Source organism: Rattus rattus, chromosome 4 (genome assembly GCF_011064425.1).
Source record: "Rattus rattus isolate New Zealand chromosome 4, Rrattus_CSIRO_v1, whole genome shotgun sequence".
NCBI classification, from domain to species: domain Eukaryota; kingdom Metazoa; phylum Chordata; class Mammalia; order Rodentia; family Muridae; genus Rattus; species Rattus rattus.
The window spans coordinates 123,422,172-123,448,613 of NC_046157.1; the positions used below are offsets into that span (position 1 = coordinate 123,422,172).

Genomic DNA, 26,442 nt, shown 5'->3' on the forward strand with positions numbered 1-26,442 from the left:
TATGTATTTCTGATGAATGACACAGCCCCTGTGAAAAGTGTAGCAGTGACTTATACTACACGCAATTGTTAGCCAACAGCTGTGTAGTTGGTGGAAACATGGATTAGACCAGACATTGGCATCTGGTCCCTCATAGCAACTTTATCGGCAATGATCTAAAGGTAGAGGTAGAATAACTCAAACATCTGTCAGTAAGTAAATGATCCATACAATGTAATAATATTCAGCTTCAGATTTGAATAAAATGCTGGTATATGCTGTAACTAAGTCACAAAATAAAACATACATGATCCCTTCATATAAAAACCTCCTTCACTCAATTCATTGAGAGAGAGAGAGAAAGAAAGAGAGAGAGAGAGAGAGAGAGAGAGAGAGAGAGAGAGAGAGAGAGAGAGAGATTGGAACTGAGTTTTGAGGGCCAGGGTTACTGTTTAATGGGCCAGAATTTCTGACTGAGAAGATCATGTTGTTCAGAGGGGTGGGATGATAACAGCAGAACATGCAAATCAGTCAGTTCCACTGAATTGTGCAGTTAAAAGTGATTAAAAACCCTGTGGTCTATATCCTTACACAATAGGAAGGATGACTGAAGGAAAAGGGGGGATTTAATTATGTGGAATGAATAGAGCTTTGTAAAATGTTTATTAACTGGATGGTTTCACACTCATATAGAAGCTGTTTGGATTATTTCTCATGTCCAACAGCTTGGTATGGAGACACTGAGCATGCCTTTTGCCTCAATTTGCTCTAATTGTAAAAAGGTAGAGACAGCCAGCAACAGGGAAGGAGCTCGTTGAAAATAAATTGAGGGGTGGGGGGACATGGTGTGTTGAGTAAATATTTCCCACTGAAGGTGGAAAAGGATTCCTAAAAAGAATATTTACTTGCTTTGCTTAATAAAGGAATTGTTTGTTTCTCTGGGACTTGCCTAAGACATTGGTTTGGTGGTTTGAATAAAAGTGCACCCCATAAGCTCATATATGTTCATTCACTGTGGAGTAGCAATATCTGAAAGGATTGGGAGGTGTGGCCTTGTCAGAGAAGGTGTGACCTTATTGAAGGAAGTGTGTCATTGGGGATGGGCTAGTCCTAAGCCAAGTCCAACTTCTGTGTGCGTGTGTGTGTGTGTGTGTGTGTGTGTGTGTGTGTGTGTGTGTGTGTGTGTGTTAGCCTAAAAAATGCATCTACTAGTTAAAAACAGACCATAGAGTACATGACTAGGACACAAAAAGGACACAAAGCATCTGTCCACTCTTTTCTAGGGAACGTGTTTGAGCCTACCAGTCTTGAGTCTCAATCCACTGGGCCAGCAGATGCCGGATTTCCATAGGAAAGTTGTCATCATAGAACTGATCTACTTGCTCCAAAAACTTGATTTCTAATTGTTGGACTTGATTCCACTGAGACATGCTAGAAAAGAAGAGTAAAAGTAAGAGCTTTAAAATATTGCTCCCTGGGAGTCTTGCCTCAGACCTCAATCAGTTGTTAGCTATTAATTGGAGGGGGAAAAAAAATCAACTGTTATAGTTTCTCAAAGGAAGGAGAAAAATTCAACTTTTATTGTATGAAATGCATTTAAAACAGCTTCCAGTGATTCCTCTTGGTCTTTTCTTCAAAGTTATCCCTTGTGCAGGACAGCTTTCTTCCTCTGCCCCAACCACATCCTTCCTCGCCCTACCATGACCTTCTAGGCTACTGCTCCAGGAAGTCCCACCCTCCTCCCAAAACACCTACCCTACCCTACCCGGCTGTCCACATAGACTCTGGTTAGCACAGAACCCGTACTGTCAGCAAAACGCTTTCCTATTCCTCCCTCCTTGAGCAGACTGAAGATAAGTACACACACACACACACACACACACACACACACACACACACACACACACACACACGCCTTGACTGTACCTTCTGAGGTCTATTCATTCACACACACACCCCACCCCAGAGCTTCACGTTCATGAAAATGCTCAAACCTGTCTTGGATTTCATATTTGTTGGGACTCTACAGTCAGCTTTATGCACCTGACTAGAGTTCAGTTCTGTGGCAGCTTCCTGAAGCACTGCACTCGTGCACTCCCACATTTGAGTCGGATCAGTGCAAAATATTTCTAAACCAACATAGATTTTTATTTTTCTCTAGTGATCCATGGTTGGGTGAAGCTTTTATAGATACAAAGTCACCTTGTATCTGACAGTGATTGACAGTGATTTAGCCCTCAAGTTAACTAAAGTAGAATTAAACTATCCCATTTTTATAACAAACACACAGAGACCAGTGTGTTCCTCTAGTATAAACGATATTCTCCCATTCTGGCCATCATAGATGCTGTAGGTGCACTTTCTAGCATAGAAAAATCTTTATGGCTTAACTCCCCTGAAGTTACTAAGTTATTGTCTCTGCTCTTTTGGAATGCAGACTTCTTGGTTAGTAATACTAAGTCAAGGGAAAAACGTTCACCACAATGTTTCAATACGTCTTGGAGGTATGACGTTTTCCTTTTCTTATAGAAGAAATTGAGTTTTCAGATTTCAGTGGGAACGTTTTAAAACACCTTTTCCTTGAGCTTCCACTAAATGTTATAAACTATACCAAATAAATAAATATAAATCAATCAATAAATAAAATAATAAAAAGTTGTTTCACTTAGGGAAATGTAGCTAGGGAGAGAAGCTATCTTGAACTTGACTTTCCGTCCAGGAGCCCTTCAGGCTCGCTCTTGCAGGTATGCTGTGAGTGCTCAGTAAATGTTTAAGGAAGCTTATTTGGGCCTCCTGGTGGGCCCCTGAATAGCCAGCCCCTCGGGCTTTACAAACAACCAAGCACCAAAGAGGGGTTGTGACTCTTGCCCGCAATGTGGAGCTCTGACAAACTTCCCAGGTCTGGTGACAGAACTAGAGCATTCTCTTCTCCTACCAGCAGCAAAGACTGGCATCAGGGGGGCAGGAGCTGAAGACAGTGTGGCCACTTTCGCTGTTTCTATTGTTAAATCTTTTTCATTATTTGAATGCGGGTCTATTTTGCTTATCTTACAGTTAAATCACTCAGATAAGACACTCTCGCAAACCAAGGCTGAAGCAAGGTGCAGAAGGACCCTCTTCTCCCTGGCAAGCCCTGAAGAGAAAAACTTTCAGACCTCACTGGGAGCTCAGGAAGTCCCACCCCTGGCTGAGGAGCTATTGACAATTGGTGGTTGGAGGGAGGGAGAGTGAGTTTTCTTCAGGGTCTGCATCCCTAAAGCTACCTATGCTCCAATCCTACGTCATCACCCAGGCACGTGCAGGCAGCACTAGGTGAACCCCGTGGCTTCGAAACAAACAAACCCGCACATAAAGTTGAGAGGGAATAAATACCCTAGGGAGAGAGGGGAAGATTCGGAGGGTAGCGGATGAGGGTAGATCTGATAAGTTTCTTTTAAAATTACTTTTCTAAAACCTTAAGAAATTAAGTTAAGTGGATTGGGGGGGGTTGTTTTGTTTTGGTGTTGTCGTTGCTGTTGTTTGGTGTTCAGACCTCCAGTGGGGTGTCTCTCTTTTCACATTCTAGGGGCTCACTGTCGTGCCTCAGGACAAGAGCTTTCCATCTAAAACCCGGATACCTGCCTGCTCCCTCCGGGCATTGCGGTCCATCTACCGGGAGCCAGCAGTGCTGTTGACTCTTTGACCTCTTTGCAAAGGGACGACCTACCCTAAGCACCATCACTCACACTTCTCAAAGCCACAATCACCAGCTACCCTAGCTGGGTGTTGTTTCTCTGAAACCCACATATGCCAATTTCGGGCCAAACATCACAGCTCTCCGCTGGCTAAAGAAAATTAGGGCCGTCTCCCAGCCCTTAGCTGACACACCTCCCGCAGCAGCACAGCCCCCAACCCATCCCTCAGCTTCAAGGTGATGCCTCGACCTCTCCCTCCTTCAGGGAAGATCCGGAGCCAGATCTCCATTTAAATCTTTGGAAGACTGTTTTATTCTGAGTGCTTTGAGTGTAAGGGGTAGGACCCTTCTTTTTATAGGCAACCCTTCCTTCCCAGTCTATTAAAACGAAGCCACACATTACCAATTGTAGAAAGAAGCCCCAAGCTACCTGCCTGAGTGTTTCCTCTTGTGGAGAGGCCACACCCAGATGAGGGCTGCCTGGCTTGCTTACCTGGCTCTCTCTCCGTCCAGGCAGTGGCACTGCTCAAGTCCAAAGTCAGAATCGGCCTTCAGGGTCCACAGCTGCTGACGCCATGCCACTAGGGGATTTGCATTTCTCCACCCACTTGAGGCTTTCCTGTGCGTCAGTGTTTGAGTCCCTGGGACTTTAGTCAGTTCCTACCCACTCTATTCTAGAAACGCTTTACAAAGGCAGCTGAATCCCCCTTTGCAGAGCACCGCCCCCATCCTTAGTAACCACTCTTATAAATGCAGATGGCCCAAGAGTGCAGAGTAAAGCGTACACACTGAAGGACTAGAACCCCTGTTTTCCTCAGACACAACCCCACTTTTTCTGGAAAGAGAGGACCAGGGAACCAGGATCAACACACCAACCTCCAGCAGGGTCTGCTCTCTTATGAGAGGACAGCCTTACTCAGGTTTGGGCCAACTCCTGTGAAGGTTCCCAGTGTCTGCCCTTTCTGGATAGCTTTCTCCTACTCTAAGTAGCCTTGTCCTGGTACCTGGAGTGTGTGTGCTTCCCTCTTTATGACATGGGCCTGTTCTAGAATCACAGAGCTGGGTGGAGCCTTGGCTCCTTTTGGTTCTAAATCTCAGTTTCTGGAGACATTGAGGACAGGCAGGTGAGCAAAGTTACTTAGAGACATAGCCCTGGACTACGACAAGCAGTCTTCACTCAGGGATCACCGGACTTTCAGCGGATTCCCTTAGATATTAATGCCTTGAGCAGGAAGAAAAAACTTCTACAAGAGTTTAACAAAATAAATCAGACTGGTGGAAAGCATCGGCCAGTCTGGATACACATGTGTTTAGGGTGGTATACTTAGGCAAAGCCTGTATCATACTTAAAATGACCAGCCATCACACAGGTGTGTCACCTAGACCTTCTCTTCCAGGTGACAACGATGTCATTCCGATCCCACCAAGAGTCAACCAGCATTGTGGCCAACTTTATCACTACGCATTCACAGCTCAGGAGGTCCTATCCTGACTGCTTGACCACAGGAAACCTTCTAAACGTGTCTGTTGCTAGGTTCCCACGTGAAGGAAGTCCTACTTCGGGTGACCCATAAACTGCTGGAGAGCTCCAGTTGCCTTCTATAAGTCAGCTGCTTACATGCCTACAGGGCCATAATCTACAAGGCATCCAAAGTTCAGATTAGTTCAGCCGCAACCTACCCAGGAAACTTTTCTCCCTCCCAGGAACTGGGGCTGTGACTCGATAAGTCTGGGCCCTGTCATTACTCTCTCCTGATGTTTCCCTCCCTGCATCTAAGGCGCCACCCACAGTGAAATCCTAGCCTTTGTGAAGATGGCAACAGGGCCCCAAACCCACAGTAGATTTTTTACTTTGAATTTCTTTTACTCTTCTTGACCAAACTGTCTTGGAGAAACAGAACACACTCCTTAGGTTTTCTGAGCCCCCTCATGTTTTTATTTTCATCTCTGTCTGTCTCTTCAGCCTCCCTGCCCCCTCTCTTTCAATATGTGTGTGGATATGGGTCTGCGTGCAGAAGATGTGTGAGCGCTGCATGCCAGAGATCGCTAGTGGAGATCAGAGAACAATGTCCAGTGTCAGCCCTTGCCCTCCTGTTGACACTGAGTTAGGCAGCCTGGGCTGTCGGAAAGCTTCCTGGGGATTCTCCTGTCTCCTATCTTACTATAACAGCCGACTTTACATGAATCATGGAGATCCAAATTCAAGTAAATTCATTTAAATGCTTTACCCACTGAACCATTTCCCTAGACCCAGCCACATCTAAAGTGGAAAAAATGGGTGAAATTAGCGTCAATAGCACAAATAACCTAATATCTACAAAATATTAATATTTCTTAATATCTGCAAAATATTAATATTTCTAGATAATCAATGAAAAAATTTAAATTACTACCTAAGATACTTTGTATTCCTTCATATTGAACACCTAGATTCTCATGTATAAGTGGTGTTTACAGTTCTCAGTTGACACTGGGTTTCTTTCCGGTGTTTAAAGGTCCCTGGTGGCTAGTGTCTGCCATCCTGGACAGCAAAGGTGGAGACCACTACTTGACATTTTACTTCCTGCCTTAGAGTCTTAATTGCATTGGTTTTTGTGTCTTTATCACTATATTTAACTGTTGAGTGCCTGCCATACAAAAACAGGGGTGTGCTGTCTTTCTCCTTAAGATACTTCTACTTCTCAAACAGATCCTGAGACATCTCAATGCTTTTTAAAAATTGTTGAGGACCTCCATGTTTGTGTATTACAATTTTGCAATTATTCGCTCTATTAAAATTCAAATCTGAGATAAGCTATTTGTGTTTCCAATAATATACCTATTATATGTTAAACTGAACATATTTTATGAACAACAAAAATATCTACCAGCATAAAAGTACTGTGAGAATGGCTTTGTTTTGAGACAGGGTTTGAAGTAGCACAGGCCAGCCTCAAACTCTTTATATAATATGACCTGGAACTCCTGGTCCTCCAGCCTCCCTCTCCCAAGGGCTGGGATTACAGGCCTGCACCACCTCTCCAGACCTGAGTTACTTTAAGTCTCTTTAATATCTGTTGAGAGAATACAACTGGATCCTCATGTCTGCTCCAGCTTTTCATATGTTGTAAAATACCATTTTGCTTGAGATATTTGAAGAAAGTCCAGACTTACATCGCTACGCAGTGGAAATGGAAAGAGTTATCATGGTAGCTTTCTGGCTAACAAAGTTATCGTTTGAAACCACACACTCAGTAAGTGGTAGGTCCTTAGGAATCAACTGCTTTGTAGAACCTGAGGCCATATCAAACCCTTTATAAATATGGCTTCAGCAAAACCATCGGTCTGACTTGCCTTTTGCTTTATATGGCTTTTCCCCGAGGGGTTAGGGTTTAGGCAGGAACTCGGCCACTGGATTACTTCAGGCTTTTTTATCTTGCATTTTGAGTAGAACTCTTATCCATGTGTGCGTTAGTCATTTGGAAATCATTTATGTACCGAATTATGCAGACACTCTGAATGCTGGTACAGTTCCCATACAATGGAAGAAACTACATCTGGTAGCTTCTCTATGGACCTCTTACATGTTGGGGTCTGTGGAGCTCATGATGAGGAATAAGAGTTTCCCTGTTTTTCTGGCTTCCCTGTAATGGCAGGCTCACTTTGGTCACTCAGACAACTGACCAAGTGCTTTCCCTTGAGAGGCCTTCAAATGTATGTCCTACTTTACCATATAGACTACTTAAAAGGTGTACCTTGAAGGTCTGAGACTTAGTAAAACTTAGTATCATTTGGCACTGCCGCCTCTGCTACGTGTTAAAGGACCAACTGCTTTGCTCAGCATTTCTTTGGTAGCAAGGGCAAATATCAACCTACTGACAAGCAAAATATCATTATAGAAATAGTTTAACCTCTCAAAGCCCCTCAAGGTATATTGGTGACCGCATGTGGAGATCTGCAGATGACAGAGAGTGTCCACTCTATGGAACATCCCCTCTCCATGGCAGTCATTTAACTCGAGGGGTATTCCTGATGGAGCCTCTGTTAAAAGAACACTGTCTTCTGCGTTGATTGATTGAAAGAGGCGTCTGCCTTTGCCTTCTGGTCTGTTTTATGGAGGCATCTCAGAAAGTGCACCGATGACACTGTGCCTCTCTTTCTGAATCAAGTCTAACTTCATTGCCCTGGTCCACCTCAGAGCTAAACAAAGAAAAGTATCCAAGGAAAACAAGCTAAATGTGGAGAATCTCAAACCCAAAAGCCCCCACAGACTCCTCTCTTCCCCAAAGTCATTCCCCAATGCTGGAATAAAGCTTATCTTGGATGCTCTATCAGTCTTTCAGGAAGGTGGATTCAGTCTCTGCTGTGCCTGGATCTGGTAATGAAACTTACTTGAACTGTCTAAGTGCCAAATCTTCTTCGTAGAAATTGGAATATAGATTTCATAAAAAAAAATCTATATAAAAATCTATAGCTGCGAAATCAGAGATATGACATAGGCAACTGGATAGGGGAGTAAATACTAGCTGTTAGGAACAGTAATTCGTCAAGTTCTAAGGAGCTTTGGAGGTGAAAGTTTGGCCTCCACCTTTCTCTTCTCTCTTATTTCATTGATGGTGGGTAGAAGTCAAGGAGGGCTCCATGGCAACAGGAAGCATCACTGTTGCAAGCAAGAGGCAGAGTGGACTCCACATCCATTCACCTGAATGTACTTTTCTATTCTACCAAGGACAGCTGTTTATTTTGGATGCCAAAAACGGAGATGGGGGTGGGTGGGGTGCCAGAAAAAGAAGCAAGTCAGCGCCATCTCATGATATTTCTTGTATAAACTCTATAAGCATTTCTTGGTTCTCATCTTTGGTAGAACATGATCTCCCTTCTCCAAGCTTCCTCTGTGATATTTCTTGAGTGCGACTTGAATGATGGACAAACAGAAATACACATACAGGAAATCATATCCATTCCTCGGTAGCGTGTGCCAGTACCAGGCAATGGTACTGTGAACATTTCTGGGACAAGGCAGTCTGGTGCTGATCTTCTCAGGTCACTGTATTCCGTCACTAAGGCTTCATCAGAATGAGGAAGTCTTGTAAAAGGGTTTGATAGCGAAGGTTTCTCAAGCCCAGTTCCTGGTGACTGTGTTCCCTCTACTGTCATGTCTAGGCATTGCAATGTGCAAAACACCAGATTCTTTCCAAAGACAATAAATACCATTGGCTGGAACTCTATCAGGGGTGGTGCTGAGAACTTCGTCTGTGTCTAATCATCATAACACTACACTGTTGTGTTCTCAAACACTCACAATGGTCTCTTAGTTGGAAGTAAACTTTACCCATCTTAGTGAGAGTTTCTATTGCTGTGATAAAACACCATGAACAAAAGCAACTTGGGGAGGAAAGGCTTTATTTCAGCTCACAGTTCCACATCACAGCCCATCATGAAAGGAGCTCAGGGCAGGAATCTGGAGGCAGGAATGAATAAGAAACCAAGGGGAAGTGTGGCTTTCTGGCTTTCTCAGCCTGCTTTCTTATACAACTCAGGACCACCTACCCAGGGATGGCACCACCCACAGTGAGCTGGGCCTTCTCACATCAATCGTTAATCAAGAAATTGTCCCATAGCTTCCCAAATGATTCTAGCTTGTCTCAAGTTAACAGTAATGACGACGACGATGACGACGACGACGAGGATGAGGACGACGATGAGGACGACTGCTCAACCCACCAGCACTCTTACGCAAATGCATACATTTAAAAATGTCCAACATACTATGATGACAGACACATTGCAAAAAGAATTTCACAATATTCGTCTGGTGCCATAGCACATGTGTGCTGTCCACAGAGAGCTGTCAGCCTGTCAGTGCTGAAGCACAACCTGGAAGAGTAGACAGAACTTTTTCCCAAAACTTGTTTGTCTGGCCAGCTAAACACTCCTCAGTCTCTTTTTTTTTTTTTTTTCCTTTTTTTCGGAGCTGGGGACCGAACCCAGGGCCTTCTGCTTGCTAGGCAAGCGCTCTACCACTGAGCTAAATCCCCAACCCCCCTCAGTCTCCTTATATGTCATGTGTGTATTCATATGTGAGTCTGATGTTGAGCTGGCTGTTTAGAGAAACAGGACTAAATATGGTTTTTCTTCCCGTCTCAGTGTCCTGTGCATGGAATACACCAGGTGTCTATTAACTGTCCAGTAAACAGAGGGAAAGGCTGACAGAGAGCAACAGTTCCACAGTCTGCCCTCCTTGAGGAAGGCTTTCTAGTGACACGCATTGTCTAGGTTCTTCATACCCGCAAGACTGCTACTGCCATTAAAATTTATGACAATATCTTGCATTTTATAAATGTATAAAGAGCCATGCAAAGTCATTATGATCATTACATAATATTCTAAACTGAGGCAATTTTCTTCCTCCCTCTGAAATGCTTTAGCAAGGAAACTATCTTCATTTACGAATATATCTTGGGCACTGGGGAGATGGCTCATTGAGTACAGCATCTACTGTGCAAGTGTCACACAGAGTCTCACGTGGGACACATGAATGCAGGTCTGGAATTCCAATGGTTTTATGGAGAGGCAAAGGTGGAGGCAAGAGACTCTATAGAAGCTATAGGCCAGCCAGGCTGCTTTACATGGCAATGAACCAGGAAGGAAAGACCCTGCCTCAAAGTAACAAACTAACACACAAGATTGTCCTTTGACCTCCACATGCATGGCTACATATGTATCAGATGGTATCTGTGAGCCTGCTCTCACACATACAAAATATACATTCATCATACACACTACACACATACACACGCACACACACACATGTGCGTGCACACGTGCGGGAAAATATTCCAATTAACTAGCATAAGTAGGAGAAATGGCATGACTCCACTCTAAACTTTACAATAGGAACAATAGAGGAAAGAGAAAAACAAAATACAGTCTTGAGACTCATAAATGAAAAAGAGAGAATGGGAAAGATTTCTAGTGGGGGGATTGAATGACCAATGACAAATGATCTCCATTGAGCTGTGTCCCCACTGCTGACTCCTCTCTTTACTGACCATGGTTTAAAGAAAATGAAAGAGAAAACACTTTAAAGCGTGCTAGGTGAGATGGAAGGTGGAGACAGGGATCCCAGGAAGTTTGCTGGCCAGCTAGTCGGCACTATATTGCAAAGATCAGGCCAACGACAGAGACTGTCTCAAATAAAAGGTTGGGTGCACCTGAGGAATGTCACCCAAGATTGTCCTCTGACTCCCAAACTCAAATGCGCAAATATGCCTATGCTCCCATTCATAGGAACACAAATGTATACACATATGTACATGGTGTGTCTTTTAATATATTTAGATCTTCTTTTCTCAATGTAAAATCCTATACATATTTAAATAGATTTATGTCAAATTATTTCTCCTGTGATTAAAAAAAATGGCACCATTAAAATTCTAAATTCCGACCTGGAGCTGATGCTGTGACTCGGTTCTCTGTGCCCAGATCCCACTGGGAGAAAGCTGGTCTCACAGGAGTGCTGACACACCTGAGAACACAGATAGGACTACCACTTCTGCTCCTAGGTACCTGTCTGGGGCCCTCAGGACTCAGGAACCAAGGAGCAGTCTGGGACAGGATCCTTCTGGTTTCCTTGAGCACCTGGAGCTAACCCTGTGCCACAGCTCTTAGTACCCAAATCCCACCAGGAGAGAGCTTGACTCCCAGGAGTGCAGACACACAGACTTACAGGAGGGTCAAGCCACTGTCAGAAACAGCAAGACCAGCTAACATCAGAGATAACCAGATGGCCAGAGGCAAGTTCAAGAAACTAAGCAACAGAAACCAAGGCCACTTGGAATCTTCAGAACCCAGTTCCCCCACGACAGCAAGCCCTGGATACCCCAACACACCAGAAAAGCAAGATTCTGATTTAAAACCACATCGTATGATGATGTTAGACGACTTTAAGAAGAACATAAATAACTCCCTTTAAGAAATAAAGGACAACACAGGTAAACAGGTAGAAGCCTTTAAAGTTGAAATCAAAAATCCCTTAAAGAATTATAGAAAAACACAACCAAACAGGTGAAGGAACTGAACAAAACCATCTAGGACCTAAAAATGGAAATAGAAACAATAAAGAAATCACAAAGGGAGACAACCTTGGAGATAGAAAACCTAGGAAAGAGGTCAGGAGTCATAAATGCAAGCATCACCAAAAGAATACAAGAGATAGAAGAGAAAAATCTCAGGGCAGAAGATACCATAGAAAACATTGACAGAAAAGTCAAAGAAAATGCAAAACACAAAAAGATCCTAACCCAAAACATCCAGGAAATCCAGGAAACAATGAGAAGAACAAACCTAAGGATAATAGGTATAGAAGAGAGTGAAGACTCCCAACTTAAAGGGTCAGTAAATATCTTCAACAAAATTATAGAAGACTTCTCTAACCTAAAGAAAGAGATGCTCATAGACATACAAGAATCCTATAGAACTCCAAATAGATTGGACCAGAAAAGAAATTCCTGTCATCACATAAGTGTCAAAACACCAAACACACAAAACAAAGAAAGAATATTAAAATCAGTAAAGGAAAAAGGTCAAGTAACATATAAAGGCAGACCTATCAGAATTCTCAACAGAGATTATGAAAGCCAGAAGATCCTGGACAGATGTCGTACAGACCCTAAGAGAACACAAATGCCAGCCCAAGTTACTATATCCAGGAAAACTCTCAATTACCATAGGCATTACCATAGGTGGAGAAACTAAGATGTTCCATGACAAAACCAAATTTACACAATATATTTCCACAAATCCATCCCTACAAAGGATAATACATGTAAAACAACAACACAAGGGGGGGAAACTACACCCTAGAAAAAAAACAAGAAAGTAATCTTCTTTCAATTAGCCCAAAGGAAGAGAGACACACAAACATAATTCCACCTCTAACATCAAAAATAATAGGAAACAACAGTCATTGGTCTCTAATATCTCTCAACATCAATGGACTCAATTCCCCAATAGAAAAACATAAACTAACAGACTTGATATGTAAACAGGACCCAACATTTTGATGTATATCGGAAATGCCCCTCAGTGACAAAGACAGACACTTCCTCAGAGTAAAAGGCTTGGAAAAAAATTTCCAAGCAAATGTTTCCAAGAAACAAGCTGGAGTAGTCATTCTAATATCGAACAAAATTGACTCTCAATGAAAAGTTATCAAAAAAGATAAGACAGGACACGTCATACTCACCAAAGGAAAAATCCACCAAGAAAAACTCTCAATTCTGAAGGTCTTGCTCCAAATGCAAGGGCACCCACATTCACGAAATAAACTTTACTAAAATTCAAAGCACACATTGTACCTCACTCTCATAATAATGGGTGACTTCAACACCTAACTCTCATCAGTGGACAGATTTTATAAACAGAAACTAAACAGAGACACAGTAAAACTAACAGAAGTTATGAACCAAACGGATATATCTATAGAACATTTCATCCTAAAACCAAAGAATGTACCTTCTTCTCAGCACCTCATGGTACCTTCTCCAAAACTGACCATATAATTGGTTACAAAACAGGTCTCAACAGATACAAGATGATAGAAATAATCCCATGCATCCTATCAGATCACCATGGAATAAGGCTGGTCTTGAATAACAACAAAAAAGACAGAAATCTACCTACACATGGAAGCTGAACAATGCTCTACTCAGTGATAACTTGGCCAAGGAAGAAAAAAATTAAATACTTTTTAGAATTTAATGATAAAGAAAGCACAGCATACTCAAACATATGGCAAACAATGAGAGCAGTGCTAAGAGGAAAACTCATAGCTCTGAGTGCCTCCAAAAAGAAACTGGAGCGAGCATACACTGGCAGCTTGATAGCACACCTGAAAGCTCTAGAACAAAAAGAAGCAAATTCACCCAAAACACAGCAGGAAATAATCAAACTCATCTGAAATCAACCAAGTAGAAACAAAAAGAACTATACAAAGAATCAACAAAACCAGGAGCTGGTTCTTTAAGAAAATCAATAAGATAGATAAACCCTTAGCTAGACAAAGCAGAGGGCACAGAGATATTATCCAAATTAATAAAATCAGAAATGAAAAGGGAAATGTAACAACAGAAACTGAAGATATAAAAAAAATCACCAGTTCCTACTACAAAAGCTTATACTCAGCAAAACTGGAAAATCTGGATGAAATTGACAATTTTCTTGACAGATATCAGTTACTAAAGTTAAAGCAGGGTCAGATAAACCATCTAAACAGTCCCATGACTCCTGAAAAAAAAATAGAAGTAGTCATTAAAATTCTCCCAACCAAAAAAACAAAACAAAACAAAAAACAAAACAAACAAAAACAAAAAACCCAGGACCAGATGGGTTTACTGCTGAATTCTGTCAGGCCTTCATAGAAGATGTAATACTAACACTGTCCAAAACATTCCACAAAATAGAAACAGAAGGAACACTACCCAATTCATTGTATGAAGCCACAGTTACACTTACACCTAAACCACACAAAGACCCAACAAAGAAAGAGAACTTAGACCAATTTCCCTTATGAATATCAATGTAAATATACTCAATAAAATTATTGCAAACCGAATCCAAGTACACATCAAAACGATCATCTATCATGATCAAGTAGGCTTCATTCCAGGGATGCAGGGATGGTTCAATATACAGAAATCCATCAACATAATGCACTCTATAAACAAATTCAAAGGGGAAAAAAACACATGATCATCTCATTAGATGCTGAGAAAGCATGACAAAATTCAACACCCTTCATGTTAAAAGTCTTGGAAAGATCAGGAATTCAAGGCTCATACCCAAACATAGTAAAAGTAATATACAGCAAACCAGTAGCCAATATCAAATGGAGAGGAACTTGAAACAATCCCACTAGAATCAGGGACTAGAGAAGGTTGCTCTCTCTCTCTCTCTCTCTCTCTCTCTCTCTCTCTCTCTCTCTCTCTCTCTCTTTCTCTCTCTGTCTCTCTCTTTACCTATTCAATATAGTACTTGAAGCCCTAGCCAGAGCAAATGGTGCTCAAAGGGATACAAATTAGAAAAGAAGTCAAAATATCACTATTTGCAGATGATATGAGAGTATACTTAAGTGACCCCAAAAGTTCCACCAGAGAACTCCTACAGCTGATAAACAACTTTAGCAAAGTGGCTGGATATAAAAATTAAACAAATCAGTAGCCCTCCTCTACTCAAAGGATAAACAGGTTGAGAAAGACAATAGTCACAAATAATATAAAATACTTTGGGGTAACTCTAACCAAGCAAGTGAAATAGCTGTACGACAAGAACTTCAAGTCTCTGAAGAAAGAAATCAAAGATCTCAGAAGATGGAAAGATCTCACATGATCATGGATTGGCAGAGTTAATATAGTAAAAATGGCCATCTTGCCGAAAGCAATCTACATATTTGATACAATATGTACTTGATGTTTATAGTACTTGAAGTCCCAAGTCAATTCTTCACAAAGTTATGAAAAGCAAATTCATTTGGAATAACAAAAAACCAGGATAGTTAAGACTATCCTCAACAATTAAAGAACTTCTGGAGGACTCACTGTCCCTAACCTCCAGCTGTATTACAGAGCAATAGTGATAAAAACTGTATGGTATTGGCACAGAGACAGGCAGGTAGAAGAATGAAATAGATCCATTCTTATCGCCGTGTACAGAGATCAAGACCAAGTGGATCTTGGACCTCCAAATAAAAGCAGATATGATCAGACTAATAGAAGAGAAAGTGGGCAAGATCCTCAAACATATGGGCATAAGGGGAATTTTCCTGAACAAACCACCAATGGCTTATGCTCTAAGATCAAGAATCCACAAATGGGACCTTATAAAATTGCAAAGCTTCTGTAAGGCAAAGGACACTGTCAACAGGACAAAAGGGCAACCAAAACAGATGGGGAAAAGACCTGATAGAGGACTAATATCCAATATCTACAAAGAACTCAAGAAGTTAGACTCCAGAGAATCAAATAAACCTATTAAAAAATGAACTACAAAGCTAAACAGAATTCTCAACTGAGGAATAGCGAATGGCCGAGAAGCACCTAAAGAAATATTCAACATCCTTAGTAATTAGGGAAATTCAAATCAAAACAAGTCTGAGATTCCACCTCACACTAGTCAGAATGGTTAAGATAAAAAACTCTGATGACAGCAGATGTTGGCGAGAATGTGGAGAAAGAGGAACACTCCTCCATTGTTGGTAGAATTGCAAGCTGTACAAACACTCTGGAAATCAGTCTGGAGGTTCCTTAGAAAATTGAACATAGTAGTACATGAGGATCCTAACATGTATCAATGACACATGCTCCACTATGTTCATAGCAGCCTTATTTATAATAGCCAGAAGTTGGAAAGATCCCAGATATCTTTCAACAGAGGAATGGATACAGAAGATGTGGTATGTTTGCACAGTGGAATACTACTCAGCTATTAAAAACAATGACTTCATGAAATTCTTAAGCAAATGGATGGAACTTGAAAATATCATCCTGAGTGAAGTAACTCAACCACAAAAGAACACACATGGTATGCACTCACTGATAAGCGGATATTAGCCCCAAAGCTCAGAATACCCAAGATACAATTCACAAACCACATGAAGCTCAAGAAGAAGGACAACCAAAGTGCAGATGATTCAGACCTTAGAAAGGGCAACAAAAATACTCAAAGGAGGAAATATGGAGACAAAGTGTGGAGCAGAGACTGAAGGAAAGGCCATCCAGAGACTGCCTCACGGGCGGAATCCATCCCATATACAGACAACAAACCCAGACAATATTGTGGATGCCAAGAAGTGCATGCTGACAGGAGCCTGATATAGCTGTCTCCAGAGAGGCTCTACCAGAGCTTGACAAATACAGAGGCGGATGCTCGCAGCCAACCATTGAACTGAGAACGGGTTCCACAATGGAGGAGTTAGAGAAAGGACTGAAGTAGTTGAAGGGGTTTGCAACCTCATAAAAAGAACAAAAATATTAACCAACCAGACACCCCAGAGCTCACAAGAACTAAACTACCATCCCAAGAGAACACAGGGATGGAACTATGGCTCCATCCACATATGTTGCAGAGGACTGCCTTGACAGGCATCAATGGGAGAAGAGGCCCTTAATCCTGTCAAGGCTCAATAGCCCAGTGTAGGGGAATGCTAGGGCAGGGAGGCAGGAGTGAGTGAGTAGGTGAGGGAGGACCCTCATAGAAGCAGGGGAGCGATGGGATAGCGGGTTTGTGGAGGGGAAACCAGGAAGGAGGATACCATTTAAAATGTAACTAAAAAATATCCAATAAAAGAAAAAACTTCTGAAGCCTAATTGTTCAAAGTAATGAACTTTTGTGCACTGAGATTCTGTGATGTAGCTAAACTCACATTTCAGGAGAAATTTTAAAAATTCTTTAGGAATGTCTGCATGCACAGTCATATTTTCTGTTAAAGATAATTTTCTTTATTCTAATATGTGTTCCATTTATTAATTTTTCTTGTTTTATTGCAGTTGGTAAGATTTATCAATATTAATAGGATTGGTAAGAAAACAAGCCTTGGGGTTGGGGGTTTAGCTCAGTGGTTGAGCGCTTGCCTAGCAAGCGTGAGGCCCTGGGTTCGGTCCCCAGCTCCGAAAAAAAGAAAAGAAAAGAAAAGAAAGAAGAGAAAACAAGCCTTGCACTGTTCCCAAGACTGATGGCCCGAGTTCACTCCCCCAAACCCACATGATAGGAAGAGAAAACTGAGCTGAGTGATGGTAATGCAAGCCTTTAATCCCAGCAGTGAGGAGGCAGAGGCAGGTGGATCTCTGAGTTTAAGGCCAGCCTGGACTACAGAGTGAATTCCAACACAGGCAAGGCTACACAGAGAAACTGTCTCAAAAAAAAAAGAAAAAGAAAAAAAGAGGAGGAGGAGGAGGAGGAGGAGGAGGAGGAGGGGGAGGAGGAAGGACTACAAAGCTGAGTGATATCTGTTGTCACAGGACATCTATAGTCTCAGGAACTAGCCCATGCTCAGTGAATGATGGTGTTAAGAATAAATGCCCAACCCTGCATAGTGGCAGGAGGTGGCACAGGCTTTTAATCCCCACTTGGGAGATAGAGACAGGCAGAACTTTAAGTTGAAGACCAGCCTGGTCTACATAGTAAGTTCCAGGACAGACAGGACTATATAGAGAGAAACCCTATCACAAAAAGAAGACAGATAAGAGAGAATAAATGCCCAACAGTTCAAAAGAATTGCTAAAAGGAACTGCAGAGGAAAAATGCCAGGCATGTACTGACAACAAAGAATATCAGAGCTCCTGGCACAGACAGCGTGCAGTGCTTAAGCACAACTCTATTTGGGCAATGAGGAAGGTGCTAGCTTCAGTCTTTCTAAAGAAGGCACTGATGCAGGACTGAAACTGGCATCATTAGCCAGTTATGGAGTGGTGGTCCATGCCTGTAATCCCTACTCTTGGATGCAAGGTCTCAGGTCTTGGAGATCAAGGTGATCCTCAGCTAGTTGTCTGAGGCCAACTTGGGCTCCTTGAGACTTTGTCTAAAAAAATTTTATCAAATGGGAATCACTCTGCACCATGAGGACAAGAAACTAAATACAGGTGTTATGACAGCATCACTGTCAATAAATTTAGCAAATGCTGAGATTTCTAAGTTATTCAATTTGTTCCTTGAGCAAGAGAAACTTGTTGACATGAATGGGACTGTTATATAAACAGCTCCAAAACCCAAAATAGAAGCCGTGTTGTAGAGCCATATCTAATTGGATAAGGGTGAATTTCTAATGCTAAGGTACCCCTCATAGGACATAGGCGGTTTTGAAGGAAACCTGTGTCTTCCATCTAAGCAATCCCAAGTGATTACCCCCTTATAGTTCTTCGAGGCTATCAATACAGTGAGAGGCATGCTCACTGAGCATGAACATTTCTCTACTGGGTAATTGTGGAAAAGAAGGCAAGGAAGATGCAGAGGAACTTTGGTCTTACAGGTACAGAGAACAAAGGAAATGAAGCCTGAAGGATCTGAGTATTTTGATAAATCCTCATGTTCAGCACTAGCTCCCTGTGGTCTGGCCATTCAATGAAATCAATAGCTGGAAACTGAAAGGCCTGGAGGGAGAGCAAATGGTGGGGCCCATGGAGCACCACAGGCAGCAGCAATCTGGGTTTTAGAGATACTGCCTGAACTATAATTTGTTAACATAAATTGAAATACCTAACCCCTGTCCTGCTGTTAATATACCTACAGCCCTTTATAACCTATATAACATATAATCCTAGACAAGTAACATACATCTGCTGGTGTGGATGCAGATTTCCCTTGCCTGTACTGTAGCAGCAACAACCACTTGCACATTGTCTCTAGTGTCTATTGGGGATCTTCCAAGAGGTGAAAGGATGTGAAGAAGGAAAAAGGAAGAACTAAACAAACATTGCCTGTTTTAGGAAGATGGCTGTAAATTAAGCATTTGGGATGACAGGAAATGAAACATCTCTTTAGTCTAATCAGTTTGGTCATTTCATGATGAACGAGACAACCCAACATAGACCCATCTGATGGGGTGACTGATTTTTTTTTCTCCATCTTTATTAAATTGGGTATTTCTTATTTACATTTCAAATGTTATTCCCTTTCCCAGTTTCCAGGCCAACATCTCCCCTAACCCCTCCCCCTCCCCCTCCCCTTCTACATGGGTGTTCCCCTCCCCATCATCACCCCATTATCGTCCTCCCCCCAACAATCCTGTTCACTGGGGGTCCAGCCTTGGCAGAGCCAAGGGCTTCCCCTTCCACTGGTGCCCCTACTAGGCTATTCATTGCTACCTATGAGGTTGGAGCCCAGGGTCAGTCCATGTATAGTCTTTGGGTAGTGGCTTAGTCCCTGGAAGCTCTGGTTGCTTGGCATCGTTGTTCATATGGGGTCTCGAGCCCCTTCAAGCTCTTCCAGTCCTTTCTCTGATTCCTTCAACAGGGGTCCTATTCTCAGTTCAGTGGTTTGCTGCTGGCATTCGCCTATGTATTTGTTGTATTCTTGCTGTGTCTCTCAGGAGAGATCTACATCCGGTTCCTGTCGGCCTGCACTTCTTTGCTTCATCCATCTTGTCTAATTGGGTGGCTGTATATGTATGGGCCACATGTGGGGCAGGCTCTGAATGGGTGTTCCTTCTGCCTCTGTTCTAAACTTTGCCTCCCTATTCCCTGCCAAGGGTATTCTTGCTCTCCTTTTAAAGAAGGAGTGAAGCATCCACATTTTCAGGGGTGAATGACTTTAATATAAAACTTCACGCTTGCATATTGCCACGTAGAGAGCAACAACTGTACCTAACCTTTCCCCAAAATACTTTTTTTCCCTCCATCTTTATTAACTTGGGTATTTCTTATTTACATTTCAATTGTTATTCCCTTTCCCAGTTTCCAAGCCAACATCCCCCTAACCCCTCTCCCTCCCCTTCTATATGGGTGTTCCCCTCCCCAAAATACTTAATATGAGCATCACCCACTCCAAATTCCTTGCTGCACACCGAAATTATCCAAAGTAACTAACATCAGAATTGTGGAAAACACATTGGAAAGAAAGAAGTACAGTGTTCTGTCTCCTTTATGTTGAAATGGTCAATAATAGCTCTGTAGTCTGAAACTAAGAGAAACCAAACTAAATTGGACACTTCCACAGAAGCACGGTTGGTGGCTCCACAATGTGTAAAAATAACGGATTCAGTCTCAGCAATGAAGAAACTCGATAGCATGTCTTATTTTCCCAGAAGTATTTGACTGCATGACATCAGATCATTCATGATCAGCTGTCCTAGATTATGTCCTTCACCGAGCTTGTGGGGGCTGCAAAGTCGTGGTTTCATGTAATACCATAGCTGTGAAGTAGTCTTACACACAGTGAAAGAAGAATGTTTAATAGAAAAGTACAACTTTAAGGATGGGTGCTCTATCATATCTGTAAGTATGTGGATGATGGTCAAGTTTTCAAAGTCCCCATTCCTTGGCCAGTTCTGAAGACAAAGACTCTGTCCAAGCACTAGGGGGTGCTACTTCCACATGGAAAGCAAACAGGGCTGGGGTTTGATTGTGATTTACTCCTAAGTTCTTTTCACATTTGAACAGCATGGGTATTCTTTGGCTGCTTCTCACTTGTGGTTGTGTATTTTTTTAATAGAAATTCCATGCTGGACCTTATCAACTTGCCGTATGTATTGTATTGGTATACATACATACATACATACATACATACATACATACATACATACATACATACACCAGGGTGAATTAGGAGGGAAAAAAATAGGAAAGGAACAATAGCCATGCCAAATGACTGTGAGCATTTAATTAACTCTTGGCATTCTTGAGCCTGGACACCTGAAGAATGACTCACACTTGGGACAGAGCTGAGCTAACTAAGCATTCCATTAATGTAGGTTAAAAGACAAAACTAACAAACAGAAAACAAAACAAAACAAAACCCGTCTAAGGGTGACTCAGGCCTCCTATCTCTATCTCCTCACAGCATCCACTCTAGCAAACGTCTAACTTTTAAAACCATCTAAACAAAGATGCTAGAGTCACATAGCAAAGTCTCCTTCCTTAGACAAGTGGTCTCTGGCTTTATCTTACCAATAAGTCGCTGGTTTTTAAGTTCTTTGTTTCAGAAGCCTAGAGCCAGTGATGTTGGTTGGTTGGTTTGCTACATAGAACTTTTTAAAAGAAAGTTCCAACATAGCATAGAACTCCAACACTCCAATTCATGTATAATATAAACATGGCCCCCCACACTCACTTTCTTATCAATGCATAGAATAGGAAATTCCAAGTATTATGTAAAAGAGAGATTACAAAAGAAGGGACTGTGGGATCCACAGTAAAATACAGAAGAGTTGTATGTTCAGGCTCTCTAAAAGATGGCTCTCGGCCTGCCAATCCCCTCAGGGTAAAGAAGCTTGTCCTGTCTAGCCCTGTCAGAAACATCCGTTTAATGAGCTGTAATGTGAGACTTTGACATAACCAGCTGCACAGTGGTAACTCTACTGTAAGTACATTGTCTTCTTGCCCAAATCCAATACTGCTCCATTGTAAACAAGAAGTCTGGCTTAACTTGGCTTTCCACTAAAAATATTTAAACTAAAACAGAAACTGACATCATAAGGGCAGGCTGAGTTCCCTGTGTTTAGATTTTGCACCATTTCTTTACCGTTTCCAGAAATTTCCACCGGATGCTGCTTAATAGCTACAACAATGGGTTACATACAGAGATTAACAGGGGAAACCCGATTAAATCATCCAGACAACTGATCTTTCTGCAAAGATCAGGCTCTCCAGATTGGGACTTTAACACTGTGCTTTGGGCCAGGAGCCAGGAGAGATGTACAGTGACTCTGTTGTCTTCCTGCTCGACTCTGACAGAGCACTGGACTGTTTTAGTTGGCTCCACTCATACCCACTTAATGCCTTAAATGGGAACTTCCAGCAGCGCTGCTCTTTGCCTCGGAGATAGCCAATGGCAGCAATGCTGTCTTGTGGCAGGCAATTACCTCTCCTAAATGGTGCCTGTGCTAAAGTCAAGGTCAGGTTACCCCTGAGAACACCAGGAGACAAAGCCAACCTGGGAAAAAGAGCGGCCCAGTCCTGTCTGCTGTAGCTGCATTGTGTAAACCCTGGCTCTGAGTCCCTATTGTTTCAGGCTTATTTACTCAGCTGGCAGAATTTACTCAACAGCACAGCTGAAACCCTGAGTTTCTCACCTCTGGGCAGTGGGCTTTCTAGCAAGTGAACAGTGTGCTCTCCCAGATACATGTCCTTCTTACGTTCTGACTGTAGTTAACTCAAGTTTTTCAGGGTGGGCCTTGTGATGTGGGATGTGAGACTAGAAGTTTCCCGGGTGGTTGTCATAGACTCAGATTCATCTTAAGTTTCTTTGTCAAGAACACTCAGGCCTCAGTCGAGCAACATACTTTTGAAAAATGACCTACGCTTTGTACTCATGCGTTTGGACGGCCAACCAGGGCACCCAGTCTTGACTCTGTCTTTGCGATTGAGAAGTAAGCCTAGAGAGAGCGAGAAAATGCCAGGAAGACAGCAGATTGCTTCCAAAGCAGCCATAGTCAACCGTGGAGGGGTAGGACTTACTTTACAGAGTGCTTGCTGAAGTGGCTGACTTTTCTTCAGAGTAACAGCTGTTTAACATTTCCTGGAGAACTGGGGAAATGCCAGGACACTGGGAAAAGAGCCAACACGACATAGTTGTTACAAACGGGGGAAAGGTTTAGTAGAAAAAAAAGTAATAAAGACCTATAAGTTCAACTTTTATAGATGGAGAGGAAGTCTTGACAGCGAATAAATAATAAATAAACAAGATACTGATTTTACATGAGCTACATGCCTCCCAGGCCAATCTAGTATTTTAATCTGCCAACAAGAGATCTACAGATATCTGTGGACTAGAGATAGGGCCGTAAGTGCATGGGAGAAAATGATGTTCATACAGACAAGCCCTAGGAATCATGATCACACTGGAGTAGCTGAAATGGAGAACAGAGTGAAGGTTGTACCTAGGACAAGGGGGCAAAACCTAAGAAAATTCAATTCACCTGAGATATTATGCGATCTCCTGCTGTTAACAGAATTTCGGGGTTGGAGGGGCAGATGATGGGTTAAAGAGGCCTGCAGCCAAGCCTGACAACCTGAGTTTTTATCCCTACGGTCCGCGTGACAGAAGGAGAGAGCCAGCTCCTGCAAGCTGTCCTTTAACTTGCACATGTACACCACTGCACGCATGTGCCCTCCTACATAAATAAAAACATACAAAATAAAGAAAGCCATAACTTTAAAAACTTGAATTCGCAAGCCTGGGTCCATAGAGAGTGTTTAGTTCCTTTGAGACTAACAACTGCCATTGACTACTTTGGATAATACTGTTTCTTCATTCTCCTTCCAGTAATTCATATTCAAGTGTGTATGAGCGTATGCATGTATGCATGCATGGCTATGTATACATGTGTATGTAAGCATGTATGTATGTGTACATGTGTATATGCATTGTACACATGTATGCATGTATGTATGTATGTGTTTTTCAAGACAGGGTTTCTCTGTGTTGCTCTGGCTGTCCCGAGACTCGTTCTGTAGGCCAGACTGGCCTTGAACTCACAGATTTACTCACCTGTGCCTCCCAAGTATTGGGATTAAAGGCATAAGTCACTTCTGCGCAGCTCAGCCATTCATTTGTTCACTAATACCTACCAAATGTCTTGTTTATTTTTATTGATTTCATGTGTGTACATAGTCAAGTGAGTTTGGAGGCCAGAGGTCAGGGACAATACTACCTTCATTGTTCTCCATTGTTTTGTGAGACAGAGTCTCTCTCTGAACCTAGGGCTTCTGGGTTCACCAAGGCTGCTTAGCTGGGAGGCTCCAGGGTTAGTCACATTTCTGCTTCCCCGGGGCAGGGATTACAGGTGTGCACTGCCACACCCATTCAGGGAGTACTTTACTAATTAAACCTTCTTTCCAACCCGAAATCACCTCACTCTGCATGGTTTAAGGGGATTACCTAACTAGGGTGGCTATGGATGAAGGACAGACACAGGGACACAGGGACACAGGGACACATAAAAGCTGGGATGGGTTGGTCTGGGATCTCTGATGAAGCAACCACAGCACCCCGGACATAGACATGTTTACTCTGTACAGTTTAAGCAGGGGGTGGAGAGCTTGTTCCATAAAGCACTCTTACCTACAAATAAGGAGGCAGGGTTTAGGGCACACAGCCGAACAAGGTGATAGGCTTAGCTAATCTCAGCAGGAGTGCTCTCTGTCAGGGAGCACTCTTCAGGCCATAATAACCATGGAGAAAGCCAGGGTGGACATTTTCTGCACACATATTTCACTCAAACCAGAGAAAGACTTTGCCATCCTTTGACCCTCTTTGCCACGCATGTGGGTCTGAGGATTTGGTTTTTGAAATGGCTGTGTCCATTTCATCAGTGCACAGCCACTCAGGATGTCATTTCTTCCCAATATTGAATGCCTTACTTACATATTTAACTGCAATTATACCCAGGGATAAAGAAAGTAAAGATGTTAGCCGGTTGATTAACCCCAATGGCGACAGTGGTATGTGAAAGCATTTTGATCATGACGTCAGCACTACTGTTACCTAAAAAGTGTCTAAGAACAGCAGTTACGTAACTAAGTCCTGATGGCCTTGTTCTACTACTCTGAAGCTTTAGACTAAGCTATGGTTTTTTAAAAATTAGTAAAAATGTATGTCACTTAGAACATGGACTCTTTTGCGCTGTCTTGAACTTCACGTTTTGACTGTTGGAATATCAGATTTCCTAAGTACTAGTTAGTCACTGCTCTGTACAGGTTCTGTGTGTTGTTGCTAACCCAGTGCCCTGCTCTTCAGCGACGACAACAATGTCACATGTTATCAGCATCTTTACTTTTGTCACAGTCAGAAATAAGCAGAACAAAGCACATGGAGAGAAAATTATTTCTGCCTTTCCAATGTTCACTTTTATTTTTACTTTCCTTATAAGCCTGGAAACTTGTTCTGGATTGCACGTTTCCGTATCGCTTCCTGTGGCTTGCTGTTGTTACACGCTGTTGTTACACGCTGTTGTTACACGCTGTTGTTACACGCGATATTTTGCAAAAATAGTTCACTAAGGAAACTTCACTGGGACATCTCCAGCAAGACTCTGCATTCCAACGGAATTCTTGTTTTTCACTTACGAATTTGATGGAAACCATCTAAACTAAGCAGTTGCTAGACATTTTCCTTACAGATCTGGACAGTTGCCTACGAGCTGAAACAGTGTATGGTTCAGTGACTCAGCTCTTCATGTAGCTCATTTTACACCACTCAGCAGTGGCCAAGGTAGGGGGAAAGCAAGCAAGGCACTAATTTGTGTTAAGACATGCACCTTCCTTTAGTTTTTATTCCAATTGCTAGAACACACAAACCTGGCTTGCGCGTGCACACCTCAGGGTGCATTTTTCCCAGGAGACTGGTTGGTGCTTGAGCTTCCGACTGGAGAGTGTCTACTGGGTGTGAAGAGAAAGGCAGGGTGGGCAGGGGAGCAGTGTGATCTCAGAGTGGAGCTGGGAAACAGGCAGCATCCGAGGCTTCATCACGGTGAGCAGAGGGGAGCGATCTGGTGATATTTCATCTTAATACAATCCTCACAAGATACTTATTGTTATCCATTTAAAGATGGAGATGGGGGTGTCCAAGTAAGTCACTCAAGGTCGGACAGCAGTAAAAGGACAAAATTGGGATTTTATTGTAGTTCAGTTTGACGCGATGGTGCACACATTTAGAAGTAGTCAGAAGTATGAATTTGTACATGACAGTTCTATGACACTGAAGCACAGAAGTCCAAGGAACTAGGCTCATCCCCAGTCCTTATTGCTGACTGCATCGCTGCAGGTGACAATGCTAGATATGGTCTTACTAAGTCAAGTTTGATTCTATGACTTTTCAAATCTTCTCATGTTCTCTATTTAAGATCTGTATGGTCCCTTTGCATCCTTCTACAGATCTGAATCATTTCACAACTCCTTAGCGAGGCTGAAACACTTCCTTTCCATATGGCGGAGATGTGTTTCTTCAGGACAGGGCTCTCCTCCCCTAAAATACCCTATTGGCTGTTCTTCCCACACCTCTTTCAGAAATGAGTAGTGGGGCTGGGAGGACAGCTCAGTCTGTAAGATGCCTGCCTCATAGGCATGAGGACCTACGTAAAAGCAAGGCATGTGGTGTGTGTG

The 26,442-nt window shown here is 42.4% G+C and overlaps 1 protein-coding gene across 1 annotated transcript in view; it reads right to left on the reverse strand.

The window, feature by feature from the left end:
• The window catches only part of Stat4 (signal transducer and activator of transcription 4), a 110,024-nt gene extending 105,805 nt beyond the window's left edge, over positions 1 to 4,219 (reverse strand). The window contains exons 1-2 of the mRNA XM_032899735.1: positions 4,146 to 4,219; positions 1,282 to 1,410 (exon numbers count right to left, since the gene is read on the reverse strand). Of these exons, the coding sequence (XP_032755626.1) occupies positions 1,282 to 1,409 (128 nt within the window). The 5' untranslated portion in view covers position 1,410; positions 4,146 to 4,219. The remainder of the gene's footprint in view (positions 1 to 1,281; positions 1,411 to 4,145) is intronic.
• Positions 4,220 to 26,442: the final 22,223 nt, after the last annotated feature.